The sequence below is a fragment of the Trachemys scripta genome, unplaced genomic scaffold, assembly GCF_013100865.1.
Source record: "Trachemys scripta elegans isolate TJP31775 unplaced genomic scaffold, CAS_Tse_1.0 scaffold_59, whole genome shotgun sequence".
In the NCBI taxonomy this organism is placed as follows: domain Eukaryota; kingdom Metazoa; phylum Chordata; order Testudines; family Emydidae; genus Trachemys; species Trachemys scripta.
Window position 1 is genome coordinate 3,817 of NW_023260545.1, and position 21,709 is coordinate 25,525.

General features: G+C 54.2%; 1 protein-coding gene across 1 annotated transcript; it reads left to right on the forward strand.

Annotated features, from left to right (window-relative positions):
• The first annotated feature begins 30 nt into the window (after positions 1 to 30).
• On the forward strand, positions 31 to 11,368 carry LOC117870604 (zinc finger protein 646-like). Its single transcript, XM_034757807.1, has 2 exons — positions 31 to 1,071; positions 4,304 to 11,368. The coding sequence occupies exon 2, from the start codon at positions 4,462 to 4,464 to the stop codon at positions 9,517 to 9,519; it is 5,058 nt and encodes a 1,685-aa protein (XP_034613698.1). The 5' UTR covers positions 31 to 1,071; positions 4,304 to 4,461; the 3' UTR covers positions 9,520 to 11,368.
• Positions 11,369 to 21,709: the final 10,341 nt, after the last annotated feature.

The window sequence follows — 21,709 nt, forward strand, 5'->3', positions numbered from 1 at the left end:
TGTGGGGGGCCCCTTTCAAAGGGACACCCCCGGAAGTGCAGCCCCATGCCCAGGGAGGGGGGCGGGCCTGGCGGGAAGCCTTTCTGCGCTGCACATTTCCTGTTTCCTAGCAACAAAAGGAAGTATTTGTTGTGCCCTAGCCTGGGTGCCTCTTGCAGCCCCGGCCCCCTGGCGGAGGGGGCAGCAGGGCCTGGGGGGTTGCAGACGCCCCCCGCCCCCCAGCAGCAGGGCAGAGCGGGGGGGCTACAGGGGCTGGACCCTGCTCTCCACGAGGGACGGACCAGAGCCACCCCCACGGGCTGGGGGGCCAGGTTCCCACCCCCACGGGGGGCTGTGGCATTGCCTTGCCCGCCTGGAGACCCCCCCAGCTGGGAAATCAGCCCCCCAGGGGGCAGGTGTCTCTTCTCTTCCAGGGGGGGCAGGAGGCGGTGGATCGGGGAGCCCCCCACCTGGACTGGGCGCCCTGCGTTGGAAGAAGTGGGGGTTCGCCCGGCCTGGGCTCTCCTGCCACCACAGAACTGGGGTTCGCACCTCTGGGACCTGCCTCCAGCCTCACCGACCCCTGGGCGCTCCGGTCTCCAGCAGCGTGGGGTTCACACCCCTGGGATGTGTCGCCCGCCTCTCGGACACCCCTGGATCCAGACCCTCCGGGTTCAAGCCCCTGGGAGCTTCTGTAGCCAGCAACTCGGGGTACAGCAGCCTGGTACCCTGCGATCTGGGGCTCAGTTCCCTCAGCCGTGAGCGCCTGTCTCCAGTCGCTGTCTGGACCCAGACTTTTGGGGCTCGGAGCCCCCATTACGTCCTGTATCCGGACCCCGCTAGGATCCAGAATTGAAGACTGAACTCCACCAAAAGTCTGTGCTGGTCCCTCCCCTAGGGGATAAGGCACCCCGGGGAGACCTGTATTTTGGGGGTTCGTCCCTACAGATTTCCTCCTTGTACCCTGAAGATCCTGTGTTTGCCTCCGCGTCTGGCTGTCACTTGGGTTGTGACTCCCTCCCTGGAAACTGCTTCAACACCCCTGCCCTGGGCCTGTGTGTCACCTCTGGGATGCTTTATTGGACCCTGGAGGTAAGAGGCTGGTTTTTGGGGGTGCTGGGTTGTACTGGGGTTGGTTAGGGCCCCATCTGTGTTCTAAAGCCATCTGTAGTCTTTTAAAACACTTTTTCCTGTTCTGCTTATGAAGTGGGTGGAGATTGTTATTCTCGTTTTATGAATGGATAAACTGTGGCGCAGAGATGGGGACTTGCCTGAGGCTGTAAGTGAAGTGTGTAGCAGAGCTGGGAACCCCGGAGTCCTGGCTTGAAGTCCTGGCTCCCAGTCCTCTCTGCTTTAACCCACTAGACCCCACTCCCCCCTCTCTCACCCCACCGAGCCGGGGAGAGAACCCAGGAGTCCTGGCTCATTCCATCCCCCCCTCCCTGCAATTTTAAATTAGATGCAATTGTTTCTCGCCCTTCCTTAGCTAAAAATTATGTGGAGTGGCTGTGTGTCCTACATGCTGTGTCCTGCCCTAGAAGCAGCTGCATCGTAATGCAGGATGAGTAGTCCCCACGCAGCATCATTACGTGTCTGTTACTGAGCTGACCCTCCCCAGAGTGGCAGCATCTCAGCACCAGGCGAATCATCCCCGTGCTGTGTCACTGTGCGGCTGTTCCCCAGAGGCAGCCGCATCTCAGCGCTGAGTGAAACGTATTGTCCCCCAAAACAGGTCTTAGCTGTCTTTTTCTCTACCAAGGTTGTGGAGTGGCCTAATTTACCTGTCTTGCTATGAGCATGATCAAGTCATGTTGGAGGCTAGAAACTTTGAAAGCCTCTTTTTTTTTTTTTTTTTTTTTAAAAGGCTCCCAATTTTAAAGAGCGACTGAATGGAAAACAGCCACCCACCCACACCTGCTCTGAGAGATTGGTGTTCCTTTTGCCTTCAGTGGGCCAGAGATTGCTAATGAGTTACTCCAGTCACAAATCTTAAAGTTCCCCAACAGATTGCGTGTCATGCTGCCACAAATTCTTCTCCAGGGTTTCCACTTCTTATGCTTCATCTCAAGCCAGCGGTGATCTTTGCTTGTGGGGGCAGAAAACATCCATTGTTAATTTTGCCTTGTCACATAAATCTGTGTGTTTGGTGCTTACCCCTGCTAGAGGGAATCGGGGGGGCCCCCCAACGTGTGTGTGTTTTCCCACCCTGATGTTTGTTGATCTTTAAAATAAATAAAAAAATACCTGCTACAGGTATTCAGAACCTGAAATATAATATATGGGGATATACCTATCTCATAGGACTGGAAGGGACCCTGAAAGGTCACCGAGTCCAGCCCCCTGCCTTCACTAGCAGGACCAAGTACTGATTTTGCCCTAGATCCCTAAGTGGCCCCTTCAAGGATTGAACTCACAACTCTGGGTTTAGCAGGCTAATGCTCAAACCACTGAGCTATCTCACACACACACACACACACACACCCGGGCTTCATGGTGCTGAGAAATGTGCCTGGGTGATGTTATATTTTTTTAGGGGCAAAGGTTATAAATTAATGAGTGTTTTTTCTCTGGTGCATCCAAGTTATATTTAGCACTTTACCTCATTACAGGTGGCAATATGGAGTCATGCACTTTTCTAATTATTATAATTAAACCAGTGTGCGTTAAGTTAGCCGTGCCCTAATCAAGGAGAAGATACTTATTGCAGGTGTTAATGATAGCCTTACTAAACATGAGTTGGTATCTGTTTTCCCCATTTAGAGATGGGGAAACTGAGGCACAGAGAAGGGAAATGACTTATCCTGTTTGGTCATAGACTACTGGGGTTGGAAGGGACCTCAGGAGGCCATCTAGTCCAACCCCCTGCTCAAAGTAGAACCAATCCCCAGACAGATTTTTGCCCCAGATCCCTAAATGGCCCCCTCAAGGTTTGAACTCACAACCCTGGGTTTAGCAGGCCAATGCTCAAACCACTGAGCTATCCCTTCCCTGCTCAGTAGGCTGAGTGACTCAGTGGTCAAAGACACGGAGTATAGAACTCAGGCGTCCTGACTCCCAGCCTCCACTAACCACTAGAGCAGCAGTTCTCAACCAGGATTCCGAGGTCCCCTGGGGGGGGCCGTGAGCAGGTGTCAGGGGATCCGTCTAGCAGGGCCAGCATTAGACTCACTGGGGCCCAGGGCAGAAAGCCGAAGCCCCACCACCCAGGGCTGAAGCTGGAGCCTGAGCAACTTTGCTTCATGGGGCCCTCTGTGGCGTGGGGCCCCGGGCAATTACCCTATTTGCTACCCACTAACGCCAGCCCTGGCTTTTATATGCAGAAAACCAGTTGTTGTGACACAGGTGGGCTGTGGAGTTTTTATAGCGTGTTGGGGGAAGGGGGGGGGCTCAGAGAGAGAGGTTGAGAACCCCTGCACTAGAGTCCCATCCCCTCTCAGAGCCAGCGATGGAACCCAGGAGTCCTGACTCCCAGCCCACCCCCACCACACACTCTAACCCACTAGACCCCACTCCTCTCCCAGAGCTGGGGGAGAACCCAGGAGTCCTGGCTTCTTTTGTGAGAGAACTGAGTGTTCGTGACTGGGGGCAGGGGTGTAGATCCTTGACCTGGGCGTGCACAGTTCTGCCAGTGCTCCTCAATCTCGTTCCGCAGACCCGTGTGATGCCAGCCCTGGGCTCCCCGCCCCCCTGCTCTGCTAGTGCCCCTCAGTCCTGACCCGCAGCCCCAGGCTTTTCTTAAACCCAGTACTCATCCGAAACCCGACACAAGCGAGGAAGCTGGGAAGGAGGCCTGCTGACTGTTGTAATGGTAACCTGTGCTCGGCTTGGAGCCAGTCCGCGGAGGGGACAGCTTGGTTCCTTTGCGTCCCAGAGAGAGCTGTCCGTGACTGGTGTTCTGCCCGGCCGGCTGGCCAGCTTCGTTTTCCCTTCCCCGACACCCTGAGACAGCCGATGTTTGTCTTCAGTTTCTTACATGCTGTTTTATTTAGAACAGGACTCCTGGGTTCTATCCCCAGCCCTGGGAGGGGAGTGGGGTTGAGTAGGTTAGAGCGGGGTGGGGGCTGGGAGTCAGGACTCCTGGGTTCTATCCCTGGCTCTGCTATGTGGCATTTGCTGTCTGATATCCTTCCACCCACCAGGGTAGCAAACCGCATAGCCCAGGGTAACCCCGTCTGGTTCTAATTTTTGGGCTTCTTTGGGCTTAGCTCCCCTGGTCTGGAGAGGATGAAGCCGTGGGTCCCATAGCAGTCGGGCATGAGGCTTGTATGTGGGGCACTCATTTGGCGGCGTTTTAACCCCTCTTCCCTTGCGTGTGTCCCCACAGCTGCCGCCTTGGGATGCCGTAAGGAGCCAGACGAGGAGGAGGAAGAAGCAGCAGGAGGGGATGCAGGCTCATTGTGCCGGAAGCAGAGCTTTCCGGGCCGCTGGCCCGGCCCTGTGAAGCCGGCGGAGACAGTGTCCCCCTGCCGTCCGATGTGAGCGATGGAAGAGCCCGGCTGCGAGCCGAGCCAGCCGCAGCGGGAGGAGCGGCCGTTCAAATGTGGGCAGTGTCAGCGGAGCTACCGCCACGCCGGCAGCCTGGTCAACCACCGGCGCACCCACGAGGTGGGACTCTTCACCTGCCTGCTGTGCCACAAGGAGTTCTCCAACCCCATGGCCCTGAAGAATCATCTCCGCATCCACACCGAGGAGCGGCGCCACCGGTGCCCGGACTGCGGCCGCAGCTTCCGCGTCGCCTCCCAGCTGGCCAGCCATCGCCATTCGGCCCACGCCGGCCGCGACCAGAAGGGGGAGGAGGACGGGGAGAACAACTTCCAGCAAGGGCAGGACTCCTCGTCGTCGGATGCCGACGTTTTCCCCGTGCTAGAGGGCGGCGGCGCCGGGACGTTGCTGAGCAACCTGGAGAAATACATCGCCGAATCGGTGGTGCCGGCTGATTTCTCCCAGCTGGAGTTCCCCGGCAAAGCGGAGGAAGGCCAGGAGGCCCCTGGCGTGCCGGCAGAGGAGCGGCGCTATAAATGCAACCAGTGCGATAAGGCCTACAAGCACGCCGGCAGCCTCACCAACCACAAGCAGAGCCACACGCTAGGCGTCTACCAGTGCGCCATCTGCTTCAAGGAGTTCTCCAACCTCATGGCGCTCAAGAACCACTCCCGGCTGCACTCGGAGTACCGCCCATACAAGTGCCCGTTGTGCTGCAAGGCTTTCCGCCTGCCCAGCGAGCTGCTGAGCCACCAGAAGGCCCACGAGAAAGCCCGGTGGGCTGGGAGAGCCCCCTCAGAGGGCTCGGAACATAGCGTCTCGGAGGAGGACTCCATTGAGACTTTGGCCAAGCTGGATATCTACCAGCCGCCGCCGGCTGCCTTCGGAGAGGGCGCCCCCTGCAGTTTGAAGGACGGGGCGAAGGCTGGGGGCGGGGACCGGGGCAATCCGGATGGGGAGCTGTGCGTGAGGTGCGGGGGAAACTTTGCCGATGAGGAGGAGCTGAGGAACCACAGCTGCCTCTACCCGGAGGAGGAGGAGGAGGAAGAGGAGAAAGAGGATGGGAGTGGCTTGGCCCAACCCGCGATGGATTCGGAGGGAGCCTGGGAAGCCAGCAGTAAGGACGGAGACCAAGCGCGGCCCTACCGGTGCGGGGAGTGCGGCCGGACCTACCGCCATGCCGGCAGCCTCATCAACCACAAGAAAAGTCACCAGACGGGCGTCTACAGCTGCAACTTCTGCTGCAAACAGCTCTTCAACCTGGCGGCCCTCAAGAACCACCTGCGGATACACCTCAAATCCAAGCCGGCCTCCCGGCCCGGCCTCCAGTACTCCAGCCCCCCGGCGCCCGAAGAGGCCACTTGCCACCTCGAGCAGAGCCCCGCAGAGCCAGCTGGCGGGGAGAGGGCCACGGATCCGCCGGGCCGCAGGGAAGCAGGTGGAGGAGGTGCTCTCAAAGAGGAGGAGACTGGTTGCGTGGAGGAGGAGGAGGACGGGGCATCAGAAGAGCGGCCTTACCGCTGCGGGGAGTGCGGCCGGACCTACCGGCACCGGGGCAGCCTGGTCAACCATCGGCACACCCACCGGACGGGCGTCTACCAGTGCTCCCTGTGCCCCAAGCAGTACACCAACCTGATGGCCCTACGCAACCACGTCCGCATGCATTTCCGAGCGGCGCGGAGCAAGGAGCGGGAGAGCTACGCCTGCACCAGCTGCGGCGAGAGCTTTGAGGAGGCGGCAGAGTTCCAGTGGCACCAGCTGCGCCACGCGCCCGGGGAGGCCGTCCCCTGCCCCCAGGAGGGGAAGGAGGAGGAGGAACCGGGTAGCGTCCACACGCGGGAGGTGGCGCTGCTGCAGGCCATCAAGCGAGATGTGGAGGAATTGGAGGCGGCGGGGCCGGCACCGGGGATGTCTCACATCTGTGGCTGCTGCGGGATGATCTTTCATGATCTGGGCAGTTTGCAGAGCCACGCTCTGGCGCACGGCGACGGGGAGCCTGGCACGGGAGAGGGCGAGGCGGAGCTGCCGGGCAGACGGGTGTACAGCTGCGAGCTCTGTGGCAAGTCCTACCGCCACTCAGGCAGCCTGATAAACCACAAACAGACGCACCAGACAGGGGATTTTGAGTGCTCGCTCTGTGCCAAACGCTTCTCCAACGTGGCTGCCTTCAAGAGCCACTTACGGGGCCACCAGAAGCCGAGGAAGGGCCGGGCGGGGGCGGAGGAGGAAGAGGAAGGGGGCGTGGCGGAGGCGGAGCCCAGAGATGCCCCTGACGGCACGATGCAGCTGGAGGGAAGTGGAGATGTTGGGCATGGTGGCCCGGAGTGTACCCGGGTTGGAGAGGAGGGGACGCTAGACGAGGAAGGGCCCCAGCGGAGCTACAATCTGCGGGGAGGCAGCGCGGTGAACGGTTGGCAACACCCGAAAGAGGAGGAGGCCGAAGCGTCACCACCCAGCAGCCCCAACTCTCAGCCCTACCGGTGCGAAATCCTCGACCACAAGCACGACCAGCAGCTGGGCATATACCAGTGTTCCCTGTGCCCGAAGGAGTACTCAAACCTGGAGGCGCTGAAGAGCCACTTCCGTGGCCATGCCACGGCCCAGCAGCCAGGCGCCAGCACCGAGGAACGTCCCTTCCTTTGCAGCCTCTGCGGCATGATCTTTCCGAGCGAGACGGACCTGCAGCACCACCACGGCCTGGCTCACGGCGGGGAGGGGGAGCCACGGGAAGGCAGCTTGGAGGCCGGCGAGGATGCAGCTTTCCCCGGGCTCCAGCAGGAGGCAGAGGGGCGGCCAGATGAGCGCGACGGGGAGGAAGAGATGCTCCTTTCCCATATCTGTGGCTACTGCGGGCAGACGTTCGATGACATGGCAAGCCTCGAAGAGCACAGCCTGGGCCACCGGGAGGAGAAGGAAGCGGCGTTGGCTGACACCACCATCCAGCTGCGGCTGGGACCGCGTCCGGAGCTGCCGGAGGAGCAGAAATCCGGCCTGACGCCCCCAGACAGCCGCCCCTATGCCTGTGGGCAGTGCGGGAAAACCTACCGGCACGGCGGCAGCCTGGTCAACCACAAGAAGACCCACCAGGTGGGAGATTACCAGTGTGGCGTCTGCTCTCGGCAGTACCCCAATCTGTCCGCCTACCGCAACCATCTCCGTAATCACCCCAAGTGTAAGCTGAATGACAGCCGGCCAGCCGGCAACGGGGACAATGTAGGGAAGGAGCCAGCGCTCCCGCAAGGCAGGGAGGGAGGAGAGGCAGCCGCGGCCCCAGCTCCCGGAAAACAGGACCCAGGGGGCAGCGATGGCGAGGAGTGCAAGCTGCACGTGTGTGAGGTTTGTGGGGAGCTGTGCCAGGGGGCAGCGGGGCTGGAGGCACACTGTGCCGCCCAGCACCCGGAGGAGGAGGAAGAGCTGGTCAGCGTTGCCAAGGAGGAAGAGGAGGAGGAGGAGGGCGGCAGTGGGGAGGAAGGTGCCGTGTCGGAGCGCCCCTTCTGCTGCGAGCAGTGCGGCCGGAGCTACAAGCATGCGGGCAGTCTGATCAACCACAAGCAGACCCACAAGACGGGCCTCTTCCGCTGCGCCATCTGCCAGAAGCTGTTCTACAACCTCATGGCCTTGAAGAACCACAACCGCATCCACTTCGAGACCAAGCGCTACAAGTGCGCCCAGTGCCCCAAGGCCTTCCGCCTCCAGAAGCAGCTGGCCAGCCACCAGCGTGTCCACCGCGAGAGGAGACCGCCACTGCCCTCCTCGTCCTCCAGAAAGTTGGCTCACGCCAAGAGAGCAGGCAAGGTCCACACTGATGGTGGTGGGGTCTCGGAGCCACCCGCTGCCTCCAAGAAGGACCCCGAGGAGCGGCCATACCGGTGTGAGCAGTGTGGGCGGACCTACCGCCATGCCGGCAGCCTTCTCAACCACCGCAAGAGCCACAAGACAGGCCATTACTGCTGCCCCGTCTGCCCCCGGGCCTATCCTAACCTCATGGCCCTCAAGAACCACCAGCGCATCCACTTCGAGGTCAAGCGCCACCGGTGCCCTGACTGCGGCAAAGCCTTCAAATGGCAGAGGCAGCTGGTGAGGCACCAGCTGATTCATGCCCAGCGCCGGCCTCGTCCCGGCAGCAGGAGCTCCCCCAGCCGCCCCTTACTGGAGCCCAGTAGCCTTGTCCGGAGCAAGACGGCACGAGAATGGCGGGCCGCCCGGCGGGAGCAGGGCGGCAGCCACGTTGACGCCTCAGGTGGCCACGGTGACGGTGGCCATCTTGGCACTACCTCAGGTGGCAATGTTGATGGTACCTCAGGCCCTCATGTTGACAGCAGCCATGTTGGCAGTGCATCAGTTGGTGCCTCAGGTGGCCATGTTGGTGGTGCCTCAGGTGGCCAGGTTGATAGCAGCTATGTTGGTGGTACCTCAGGCAGCCATGTGGGCAGTGCATCAGTTGGTGCCTCAGGTGGCCATGTTGACGCTGGCACCCAAACCCCAGTGGGCGTCACTCCGGCGCCCCGTGGCCCTTTCCAGTGCCCGGTCTGCCCCAAGCAATTTCCCACCCCATCAGCCCTCAAGAACCATGGCCGGGTCCACACTAAGAAGCGTTTTGAGTGCTCAGAGTGCGGCAAGGCCTACCGGGCCTCTCGGGACTTGGTCCAGCACCTGTGGCGGCACCAGGCCGAGGCAGAGGCTGGGGCCACTCCTGGCACCAACGGCCTGGTGGACCTGCGCCCCTACAAGTGCGACCGTTGTGAGCGGACGTACCGCCATGCTGGCAGCCTCCTCCACCACAAGAAGGTCCACACCACCGGTCTCTACCGCTGCCCAGCCTGCCTCAAGGAATTCCACAACCTCCTGGCCCTCACCTACCACCTCCGCACCCACTCGGACAAGAAAGGCCGCCGCTGTCCGGACTGCGGCCAGGCCTTCCGGACTTCCAGCCGCCTGGCCAGCCATGCCAAGGCCTGCCACGCTGCCACAGGAGGGGCCCAGGGGCCTGAGGCTGGCTCCTGCCAAGACACGGGGGTGGATGGCAGTGCCGCTGCCTCCATGGGGCAAGTTAGCTGAGGGTTGTGCGAATGACTGTGCGAATGTGTGGGTGGTGGGGGTGGGAGGGCGAGAGGGGATGGAGAGATGGAGGGGGGGAGTCAATGTTGATCGTTGTCCTAGTACCAAATCATTAGGAAGGGGAGGAATTTTCAGAGGCACAAATGGGGGTGGGTGGGAGTGGTGCCCAGTCTGCCAGTGGGAGGGAGGCAGTTTGTGGGTGCCACGGAACAATCAGTGAGGGAGGTTTTGGGGTGGACCCCAGTTCTCCAATGGGTGGGTGAGGGGAAGCAGTGTTCATTTGATTCTCTGCTGCCTTTTTGTGCCTCTGAGAACTTTCCCCTTAACCCTATGTTACCTTGTTTCGGCCCCCAATTCAGGAGAGATCTTAAGCGCCCACTTTAAGCATGTGCTTAAATCCAATTGATTACAGTCAAGTTTTTAATCAGCTTGGCTGTAATTCTCAACGGATTCCACTGAAATTGGTTCAGATGACCCTCCAGTGATCTCCTGCACGGGAGCCTGAACGTTGTGGTTTAAAAAAAAAACCCACACCCAACATTGGTGCCATGTTTTTAGTTTGGTTTGGTTTTTCGACGTTTGTAGAATTTAATTTGCTGGTTTGTTTTGACCAATTCCCAGCTCCTTTTTAAATGGTGTCTGTTATTGGAGAAGAAGGAGGACATTTTAAAAATGGCTTTCATTAGAAAAAATAATAATTTTGCTCCTAAAAATTGACACCCATGGGAAAAAAAAGTCTCCTTTTTACCTCCCCCCTCCCCAAAATTGGCTAAGATGCCCCCTGCAAAAAGTCTAAATATATTTAATTTCAAATATCTGTAATTTAAAAAAAAGTTTTAAAAATAGACACATTTTGTCTGAGACTTTTTTTGTTGTGTTTTTTTGGAAGAGGGAGAGAATTATAGATTTCCTCCTCAATCAGCAAAAGTTGGTCTTAAAACAAAACTTTTTATTAAAGAAGCAAACTAATAAAAAGACACACTTTTTGTACTGAGAACAAATTGCCTTAATTATAATAATTTCCCTCCCAAAACAAAAACAAACTTTTTTTTAAGAGAACTAAATTTCTGTATAAGGAGAAAAGGAAAATACAAATTTTAAATCTTTTTTTTTTTTTCCCTGAAAAGAATCAAATCTCAATTTTAAACCAACTTTTCCCTTGTGAACAACACACATTTGTCTTCAAAATTCCTTTGAAACAATTTGCTTCAAGATTCATTTTATGTGGGGGGAGGAGGAAAAAAAAAAACCCAAAAAACATTACCAGTCTTTCAAGAGAGAGAAAAATGTTGGGGTGTTTTCAACTGAGGTATCGAATTGCGATTGTAGAAAAAATTTCCTTCTTCGTGGGTTGGGATAAAATATAGTTATACCTCCCAGAAATAGTTATCATTGTGCTACTGATCCAAGATGTATGAATATTTTTTATTGTCCTATGGTGCAGAATATGTAAGTGTATTGCAGAAATCCTGACGGTACTCAGAGCTCTCACACAAAGCAGTCTTCTCTTTTAGAAACGCCAGCACATAAATTTTTCCTGTATTTGTCTCGGTACGTGGAACGGTTTTAAAAGAAGATTCTATCCCCCCACTCCAACCACAAAACCAAACTCTCAGCCCCCTCCAATCTAACCCATTAGACTCCCCTCCCAGAGCTGGAGATAGAACCTAGGAGTCCTGACTCCCAGCCCCTGTCCATCCCCTGGTCTAACCATTAGTCCTTGTTCCCCTCCTGAAACCGTGTTAATATTTAAGTGACTCCCTTGTTCGTCCCTCAGCTGTAATTTGGTGGCTCTTCAGTGTGGAATAAAAACCAATAAATGTGCGGGTTTCCTGCCCCCTTACATTCAGCTCTGTTATTTGTAAGTGACTTTAGCTTTGGAGCTAAGTTTGAGCTCCCTGCAGTGCTGATCACTGGGTTCTATCCTGGCTTCGCCACAAACTAATCTTAGACCCAGACTGGAGAATGCCCTGACTCAGTTTCCCCAGCTCTTTAGCTACCTCCCTCCTGGTGGAGTAAAGCTTTTTAAGTAGCTCGCTTGATTGATCTGTGTTTGTACAGCACCTTGCACAGTGATCCTGGTGCACAGCTGGGCTTCTCGTGCTATAGTGATAGAAATAATGGAAAGGCAGCATGCGGTAGACTCACTTCTGCCCCCTCGTGTGCTGCTGGTGGAGGTGCGCCAAAAGCAGTTTCCACCTATCTAATGAGACACAGATTGATTTGTGATGATTATTTTAAAATGTTGTTGCTGCCTAGGAGAACTGAGCCTGGATTTGGGCCTCTGAATCTCAAAACTCCTGCTGTCAATGATAAAACGGGTTTTATCTAACGAGCCTCTAAGGAGAAGTGGAGACCAAGTACTGCCCTCCGATAGCCCTTTATTGAGCCTTTCCATCCACTCACCAGCTGGCCCTGGGATTCTCATTCATTTTTCCACCCAACCAACCGCCTCGAGAGAGGGCTGGTTTGATACCCCCGTGCATCTGTGTGATCTGTGATACGCTTATAAATTCGGCAAAGCCCCGGTGCTTGTTTTATAAACAAGCATCTCGGCTTCCTGTTCTCTCTGTCTCTCTCTCTCTCTTCTGTTTTTCGTTTTGAAATACAGCCCAGCCCACACGATAGCAACGATATTTGCTCTCCGGACCCCAGCCAAGATTTCTCAGTGCAAGGCAGGTCTTATAAAGGTGGTATTAAGTTTCTTAGGGTCTTGTCTAAACACACAAAAAATTTTATATTCCATCCCGGTTGGAAAATTTTAGAAGGAAGCTAAATTAGTCTGTTTTTCATTTTTCGGGAGGGCTGAGGGGGTTAACTTTCTGTTGAAAATTCATTTTTTTTTTTTTTTTTTTTTTTGGCAAAAGTTCTATTTTTTAAAAGCTGAAAACTGAATAGTTTTGCTTTAGAAATGCTTCCGCAGTGCCTGCTGGGAGGTGTAGTTAAGGTGCCTCATCTTCCTTTTCTCTCTTATAGGCTGGGCTTCCTGGTCAGCCTATATTTCCCATGATGCACCATGGTCGTTCCTCTTGAGTTGCTGCAGTGTATCATGGGAATTGTAGTTTGATTACTTCATGCTCTCCATTCTCCTGGCAGGATGCACTCCCTGGTTGAATTATATCTCCCATGATGGAACACCTCTGCAAGATGGGAGAACATGGTGCATCATGGGAGATGTAGGCCACTCATGGAACATGGCTTCCAGAAGCAAATGAGAGCATGAGATGCCTGAGCTATACCTGCTATTATGCACACAGGCTCCAGTCTGGGAGAGGGGAAGCAGTGCATCATGGGAAAGATAGTCCAGTTGATCAGCCTGATCCACAGAAGAGAACAGGGACATGAGGTAATGGACCTATGCATCCCATGAGGCAGCGCTGGGCTCTCTCCAAATAGCAATATTTCAATTTCCAACCTTTTTTTTTTTTTTTTACAACAAATTGAAAATTTCTGGGGACAACTGATCCTTTTTTCTAAAAACCCAATTTTCCACAAAAAAAAACAGTGCAGATGGAAAGTTTTCACCTGATGTAGTTAATACAGGAGTGGCCCCAGCGTGGATGAAGTTGTACTGACATAAAGGTGCTTCTCCCAGTGTAGCTATTCTCGTACAGGAAGGGCATTAAGCTACACCAGTATAAGACACATTTATACCAGTGTAAGTGTCTCCATGTTTGATTGTCCTGCTGGAACTATATCAGGGAAGAAATCACCCCCTCACTGCCATAGTAATACCAGGACAAAATTTGTAGTTGGACAAACAGCCCCTCTTAACCGGAACCCTCATCATTCTTTGATTGTTGCTTGTCTCAGAGCGGCTACTAGAAATATTTCTGTAGAGGGGATGAGAGGTATAGGACCACTGGCCTCAGCGTAGTTAGCTCTCCTTAGCTAAGTTTATCTGATCTAGCGGGGAAGGGGAATTTTCCCTTTAAAAAGTCTTCTGGCCTCCGAGCGCAGAGGTGGGTCCAGTGCTCAAGTTGCTATCGAGTGCGCTGGACTTTTATTTCCAGCCGATCGTTAGTGAAATTCGGGGACAAAGTTTGTATAAGAAGAAAATGTTGGTTAGACTTTTGTGTGCGGGCGGGGGCGGTGTAGGGAAATGCGTTGTATTTAAGATGTTTTGTTTTTTATTAATTAACTAAAAATCTCACCGAGAAAAAACTCGACCCCGCTCAGGCCGGATCATTTTGTTGTTGTTATGTACTCGGTCAGAGTCCGAACCCGGGGCTCCCGAAAGCACAGAGACAAAGGTCCTGCAGGTATGTGGGAAGCGTTTTGGTTTAGTTCTATGGGCGACCTTTGTACCGGTATCATAATACCGAGCGCTTTCCAGCAGTGGTTCCCAACTCACTTCGCGGAGGAGGTCGGTGGTGTTATCCCCATTTTGCAGAAGGGTAAACTGAGGCTGATGTGTCACAGCAGGCCACTGGCGGAGCTGGGAATAGAATCCAAGTCTGGCATTAGACTGCTCCAACCACTAGACCCCCCCCGCCATACCTATATATACACACCTGTAGCAATCGCTACCTGTTTAAAAATCATTAGTTTTTATTTAAAAAGAAAAAACAGTGAAAGTGGGGGGGATCCTTGTTTTGCCCCAAGGTTGAGAGCCAGCACCACATTTTGTTATCACTCAGGTTCTTGTGCATTAATCCCATGGACTCCTGGAGCTGGGGCTCCGTGCAGGCCTCATGATTTAAACCTGCCCTGGGCCATGTTTCCCTTTCTACAATGTGCTCGAGTGGCGTTCGAGGGGAGCTTAACGTTAAGCAGAGGCCTGATCCTTTGTGGGATCCCTGCCTGAAAGCATCAATGGCCTTGACTTCCTAAACGAGAACCTTTTTGTCCTGTGTTTGTAATGGGGCAGGTCGACACAGCCCCCCTCAAGTACCCCTGGTTGTGTCAGATGCTGCGTGGACCCCCCCTAGCTAAGGTCTAGGCCCCCATCATGCCAACTGCTCCACAGACCCCCTCCATCCCAACTGAGATCCTGGCTTCTGCTGTGCCAGGTCTTGCACAGAGACAGCGCATGGAGTCTAGAAAACAGGTCATTCTCTGTTCTACAATGGGGGAAACTGACGCCCAGCAATTTGGAAGGATTTGCCCAAAATAACAGGCAGTGGGGTATGGAACTCAGGAGCCCTGACTGGAGGCCCCTTCTTCTGACCCACCAGACTCCACCCCATCCCAGAGTCAGGAATAGAACCCAGGAGTCCTGGTGCCCAGCCCCCTGCCTTAATAACAAGGCCCATCCTTCCCCTCTCGGATATCTCTTCCATTCAGCCCTGACTTCACAGCCCTCCCCTTTGCTTCCCAAAAGTCCAGCATTAGGGCTCCCACTGCTTTGGGGGACGCTTCCCGCCAAGCCCTGATGGGACCATTGTGAGCAGCTAGTCTGACCTGTATGGCACAGGCCGGAGACCCTCACTCCTGAGTCATTGCTTTTGGCTGGGGTAGGGCATCTCTGCCCCCTTTTCTCTCATTACCCTCTTGCTGTCCATGGGTCTCACTAGCCCCTTCCCTGGAGCAAGAACGTGGATTTGCTTGGGTCCCTGCTGCCCCCCAGTGGCTGGGATTGTGTGTCTGTCTTGTCTCTTTCCCCGCTGAAAATTCTGCTCTCCTGGAGCAAGGATGAACGTGGAAGGGCTAGTAGAGGAATACGAACCCGAACAACTTCCGCTGAGTCTGTGGGAGTGACTGGAGTAGAGGTCACGGGGAACTAGTAATTGATTCCCTGGCAAGATCTTTATTTGCAAAGCCAGGACCTCACTGAATGCAAAGGCCATCAGACAGCTCAGGGGGGTCTGCTGGGGGCTGCCTTGGAAAAGGGTGGAGGAGTGAAGGCCTGATCCCCAGCAGGTATCACTCAGCCATAGCTTCATTGGGGTCAATGGGGCCAGATCCCCAGCAGGGGTCATAGAATCATAGAAGATCAGGGTTGGAAGGGTCCTCAGGAGGTCATCTAGTCCAACCCCCCTGCTCAAAGCAGGACCAATCCCCAACTAAATCATCCCAGCCAGGACTTTGTCAAGCCTGACCTTAAAAACCTCTAAGGAAGGCGATTCCACCACCTCCCTAGGTAACCCATTCCTGTGCTTCACCACCCTCCTAGTGAAACAGTGTTTCCTAATATCCAACCTAGACCTCCCCCACTGCAACTTGAGACCATTACTCCTTGTTCTGTCATCTGCCACCATTGAGAACAGTCTAGATCCATCCTCTTTGGAACCCCCCTTCAGGTAGTTGAAAGCAGCTATTAAATCCCCCCTCACTCTTCTCTTCTGCAGACTAAACAATCCCAGTTCCCTCAGCCTCTCCTCATAAGTCATGTGCTCCAGCCCCGTAATCATTTTTGTTGCCCTCCGCTGGATTCTTTCCAACGGAGGCCCAGCAGTTTGGAAGGATTTGCCCAACATCACAGGCAGTGGGGTATGGAACCCAGGAGCCCTGACTCCCAGCCCCCCTCTTCTAACCCACCAAACCCCACCCCGTCCCAGAGCCAGGGATAGGACTCAGGAGTTACTCAGGTCACTCGGCCATAGCTCCATTGGGGTCAATGGGGCCAGATCCCAGCTGGGGTCAGTGTGGCCAGATCCCAGCTGGGGATCTATCCCTGACTCTTGGCTTCTGCTGCCCCATGCACAAATCTTTCTGGTTCCACAGGGCGCTCTGGCTATGATTCACTTGAAACAGCAGAATCCCAACCCCCACATCGACCCCCTGGCACCCCATCTCCTCTGGCTTGCCCCCATCCCCACCCCAGCTCTCCTTTGAACTGCATGCCCAGGTGCTGTGGAGTTAAGAAATTGGAGGGTCCCCTTCCCTCTTTACAGAGCCCCGATACTAAGGGTGATCCCTGGGTGACAAGGGTTTGGGCTTCATGCTTCAGGGTTTCTGCTGGTCACCTGTAGGGGTCAGGAAGGAATTCACCCCCTACCTGCCCCATTGCACAGTTGGCCGGCAGTATCTGGGATTGTCTCCCCCCGCCCCTCTGAATCAGCAGAGATCAGCCACTGCTGGAGACAGGACACTGATGGGGTGGCCTGTGCCCTGAGCTGTCCAGGGGGGCTAGGATACTGCATGGGAAGCAGGGAGAATTGGGGTGTTTGTGTGTGTGTCCCCACTACCTATTAGTAAACTGGGATAGAGAGAGAGAGTGAGTGAGTGTGTGTGTGTGATATAAACATTTCTCTATCCGTGATCAAACCATAGTAATGGTGAGGTGGACAAAATTGACTTCATGCCAAGAAGACGGGCCTGTGATTAATGCACTAGTCTAGGAATCAGGACTCCTGGGTTCTGTCCCTGACTCGGGTCTAGTGGGCCAGAAGTTGGTGGATGGGCCTAGGAGTCAGGACTCCATCTTCCGAGCCTGATCTAAATTTCTAGATGTTCTCTAGCCCAAGCCTTAAAGGCTGTAGGTTACTTCTGAACCGAACCGCTCTTGAACATCTGTCCTTGGCAAACCCTCTTCCCCTTGACACAAGGGGTTTAGACTTCAATTCACTTGCCTGAAAAAACATCTCTGCAACTGGTTTAAGTTGGATTCGGCTGATGGAGAACATTGTGTGTCTGTAGGTAGTTAGAATTAGTGGCATAACTAGTTTGTTGAAGGGAATCCTGGGAATGAAATTAGATCACCCCCCCCACACACACACACACACACAAAGGACACACACACACCCCAGGAGGACCCTGGTCTGATTCTAGCCTGGGACTTCTCTGTTCTATCTCTGGGAGGGGAGTGGGGTCTAGTGGGTTAGAGCAGGAGGGGCTGGGAATCAGGACTCCTGGGTTCTATCCCAGGCTCCGAGTAGGGGAAGGGAGTCTGTAGGGCAGGGCTTGGAGCCAGGACTCCTGTGTTCTATCTCCAGTTCTCTGAGGGGAGTTGGACAAAAATTTCCCTCTCTCCCTTTGAGACTTGCAAATGCCACCCTACGATGGTGCAGGTGAGGTATATCCGGTCACAACCAAGAAGCATTAGTGCCATTGGGCACTGGGAAGACCACACCTGCGATACGGTGTCCAACTCTGGTTGCCCAGGATCGAGAAAGAGGAATTCAGGTGCAAAGAGGGGCTGCTAGGACGAACAGGGCAATAGAGAGCCGATCTTATGAGGAGACTGACAGACCTGGGCTTAGCCTAAAACCCAGGCCAGGAGAACGGATCTGATTACTCTCTATAAATACAAATGGGGAGCAGACACCTGGGACGCGGGGAGAGCAGAGCTGTGGAAGCTAAAGGACAACAGTGGCACGAGAACAACTGGGTCTGGATAAACAGAGGCTGGAAATGAGCTTTCTAACCGTCCGAGGAGGGAGGATCTGGAGCCGCCTCCCGAGAGCAAACACGGGAACTGGTTGGCAAGTGGATGATACTATGGGGCGGATGTGACAGCGTGGCTTGGAATAGCAGGGCCTGCGCCAGCGGCTCTTCTCGACTGACGAAACTCACAAGAGCTCAATGAGAGGGACAAAGTGTGAAATTGGAGATGAGAGAGAGAAGGTGGGTGAGGTAATATCTTTTATTGGCCCCGCTTCTAACAGAGACGCAGAGCTCTGTGTAACCTCCAAAGCTTGTCTCTGTCACTAACAGAAGTTGGTCCAATAAAAGGTATTACCTCACCCACCTTGACTCTCTCATATCCTGGGCCCAACCGGGCTCCAACGACGGCAAAGAAATACAGATGGGACCATCACGGTGCTGTTACGCCGACCGAATAAACCTTCCTGTTTGTTACACGTGTTTCCTACAGCCCCCCGTGGATTTGGTGGTGACCAACTGAGATCTGCTTGGGTCTGTATTGAATTTTCTTTTATAGCATCTCGCTTAGCAGAGCGGAGAGAGACCTTTTGTTTTCTACTTAGGATAATGGGACAATTACACTGATGGTGCACTTCCCCTGTTTTCTGGCTGATACTTACGTTATTTTTAAAGTCTCTATTTTGTAATATTTTATTTAAGTTGGAACGATTGCCTTCTTTTAATCTTTGAAAAGAAAAACGAGGGTTTGGGTTTGTTATTCTTTAGGTCAGACTGTGCTGGACTTTCAGATGTAAGAAAATACATTTCAAAGAAAAAGCAGTGGCTGTTGTTGTTTTTTTTAAATGTGGGAGATGGTTTATAGGGTGAAGGGGTGGGAAAATATAGGGCTGGATCCTGATCTCAGTGCCCCGGGAGTAAATCTGGAGTGACCCGAATTCAAGTCACTAGAAGCTGGCCCATGAATTCCATGGTGGAGTGTTAGCTAAAAGTTACTATCCAAAATGGTTTTGGGATGTGTGGGGGAGGGGACACGGGGCCTTTCCCCTCTAGGGGGCACTGGCTCCTTTGTAGTTAGAATCTCTTTCCCCCCCTCCAGCATTTCCAGCCAATTGGCAGGGGGCTACCCTACCCACAATGCTTTGCAGCCAGCCTATAGCGTGAGTAGTTCGGTCAAGGTGCCCAGGCCCTGCATGTCAAAGCGATGACCGGCCAGGGGGGCGCGGTGACTGCAGTCGAAAAAGGACAGCGTAAGATCCTTTGCTCCCCTGCAGGGCCAATTACCCAGGTGCTGCGGATGTGAATGGCTGGTGGAGGCTGGGAGCCAGGACTCCTGGGTTCTCTCCCTGGCTCGCGGTGGAGAGCAAGGTCTAGTGGGTTAGAGCAGGGAGGACTCCTGGGTTCTCTCCTGGGCTTTGTTAGGGGAGTGGGGTCTGGTGGTTAGAGCGGGGGGCTGGGAATCAGGAATCCGGGGTTCTATCCCTGGCTCCGGCACAGATGCCTCGTGTGATCAGTCAGGGCATTGCATCTCTCTGGGCCTCAGTTTCCCCATGTATAAAAGGGAGAGGATAGAACTTTGTCTGTTTAGGCTGTGAGCTGGTTGGGGCAGGGACTCTGCAGCACTTGGCACAACTGGGACCCTAATCTCCCCTCCCCTCCGGGCCACCCGCTCCTCTCAGTCAATCCTCCTTAGGCAGAGCCCACCCCAGTGCTGAAGGCAGAGGGAACCTTGGCCATCGGTGGGGGGTCTCTTCACCCCATGGGGACTCCTCTGAGTTGCCCCCAGGCTGCCTGATGCACCCCCCTTTACAGAGTCCCTGCACCCCAAGGTGCGAGGCAGGGCGTGTTGGGGGGCTGAGATCTCGGCTAGGGGACACCTGCTCCAGGGCATGTCGGCCAAGCCCAGCACACCCCCCGGGGGCCCCTTGCATCCTTCCATCCCCCCTGGGTGTCCCTCTCCCATCCTCTAGTTCAGTTTGCAAACCCAAACCCCTCCCCCCATGTCAGGGGCTGTGTTTGCACCCCCTTTCCACCTCCCCCCATGCCAGGGGCTCTGTGTGCGCCCCTCACCCCCCATGCCAGGGGCTCTGTGTGCCCCCCATTCCTCCCCACCATTCTATTTCTTTCTCTTCTGGAAGATCAGTCATTCAGGTATCAACAGTTTCAAGGTATTTGGGGCAGGAGCAGAGCTCTGGTTTCAGGGGACAAAACACCAAAAACCAAACACCAGTGATGCAATCTCTCAACCTGATGAAAAACTGTCTTTTGTGGGAGGCTGTATCTCGGGATCCCCTTGGTCAAATGATACCAAAGTTGGACCATGAATCCTATCCCATTCCCCCATGAGGCACCTCACATTTCAGAGCAATCTGATTAAAGGTGAGGATTTTAGAGCACTTTGAAGAGTGGCCCTTCAAACAGAAAGCTGTTCTCCAACTTAACCATAGCAGAGCTGGCACTGCACTATAATATTTGAGGGACTGAGCAGCGCTGAGATAGGGGTGTTTTTAAGCTGGAAGGGGTTAATTTCTGCCATCAACTGGTTCTTTGATCTACACTTTCAGAGCTGATTGAAATTGATGGCTCTGTTGACCAGAATCCAGGGGTTGTCTATGTTTCTCCATTTTCTCCTTTCTGGATTTTGCAATTTGACCCAAGATCAGCAGGGTTCTGCCAACTGATGTCTAGAACATTCCCTGAAATGTAGGAATTGATCGGATGGGGCGTTCAAAAGATATCGCGTTACCTCCTAACATCCAGCCAGCCAGACCTGAAGGTGAGTTTATAGCCTCATTGCATTCAGCCAACAATGTTACCTCCTACCCGAGACAGAGGCCCTGGTTCTCCACACACCCAGAGTTGAATATGCCGAGGAAACCTTTATTCACTCTTTCCACCGTTCTAGCTTGGTTCCTTCGCCTCCTCCCTTCGCCAATGACCCACCCAATGCAACTCAACAGAGAGCCATCAGCCATAAGGAGGAACAAACTGGATATTGCAGCCCAGATACACCAACCCAATCCTAGGGGTTATAGTGGACGAGAAGCTGGATATGAGTCAACAGTGTGCCCTTGTTGCCAAGAAGGCTAACGGCATTTTAGGCTGTATAAGTAGGAGCATTGCCAGCAGATCGAGGGACGTGATCATTCCCCTCTATTTGGCATTGGTGAGGCTCATCTGGAGTACTGTGTCCAGTTTTGGGCCCCACACCACAAGAAGGATGTGGAAAAATTGGAAAGAGTCCAGCGGAGAGCAACAAAAATGATTAGGGGGCTGGAGCACATGACTTATGAGGAGAGGCTGAGGGAACTGGGGTTATTTAGTCTGCAGAAGAGAAGAATGAGGGGGGATTTGATAGCTGCTTTCAACTACCTGAAAGGGGGTTCCAAAGAGGATGGATCTAGACTGTTCTCAGTGGTACCAGATGACAGAACAAGGAGCGATGGTCTCAAGTTGCAGTGGGGGAGGTTTATGTTGGATATTAGGAAAAACTTTTTCACGAGGAGGATGGTGAAGCACTGGAATGGGTTATCTAGGGAGGTGGTGGAATCTCCTTCCTTAGAGGTTTTTAAGGTCAGGCTTGACAAGTCCTGGCTGGGATGATTTAGTTGGGGATTGGTCCTGCTTTGAGCAGGGTGTTGGACTAGATACCTCCTGAGGTCCCTTCCAACCCTATGATTCTAATGGCTCACAGCCATTTGCAGATTTCCCTGTCCCCGTGTGTGGGTGGAGGATCCGGATTCCAGCGAGAGGTGGCTTATGGACCACCAGGGGTCAATGTGGGAGGGTCCCCAGATTTCTCCCAGAAGGCACCTGGGAAATGTTATAAACCACCCACCTACCATCAGGGAAATGCCCCTGCCATATTTCTACCTCTTGGTGGGAAGAAGCTCACGGTAGAGATATACTATAAGCATGGCTGGTA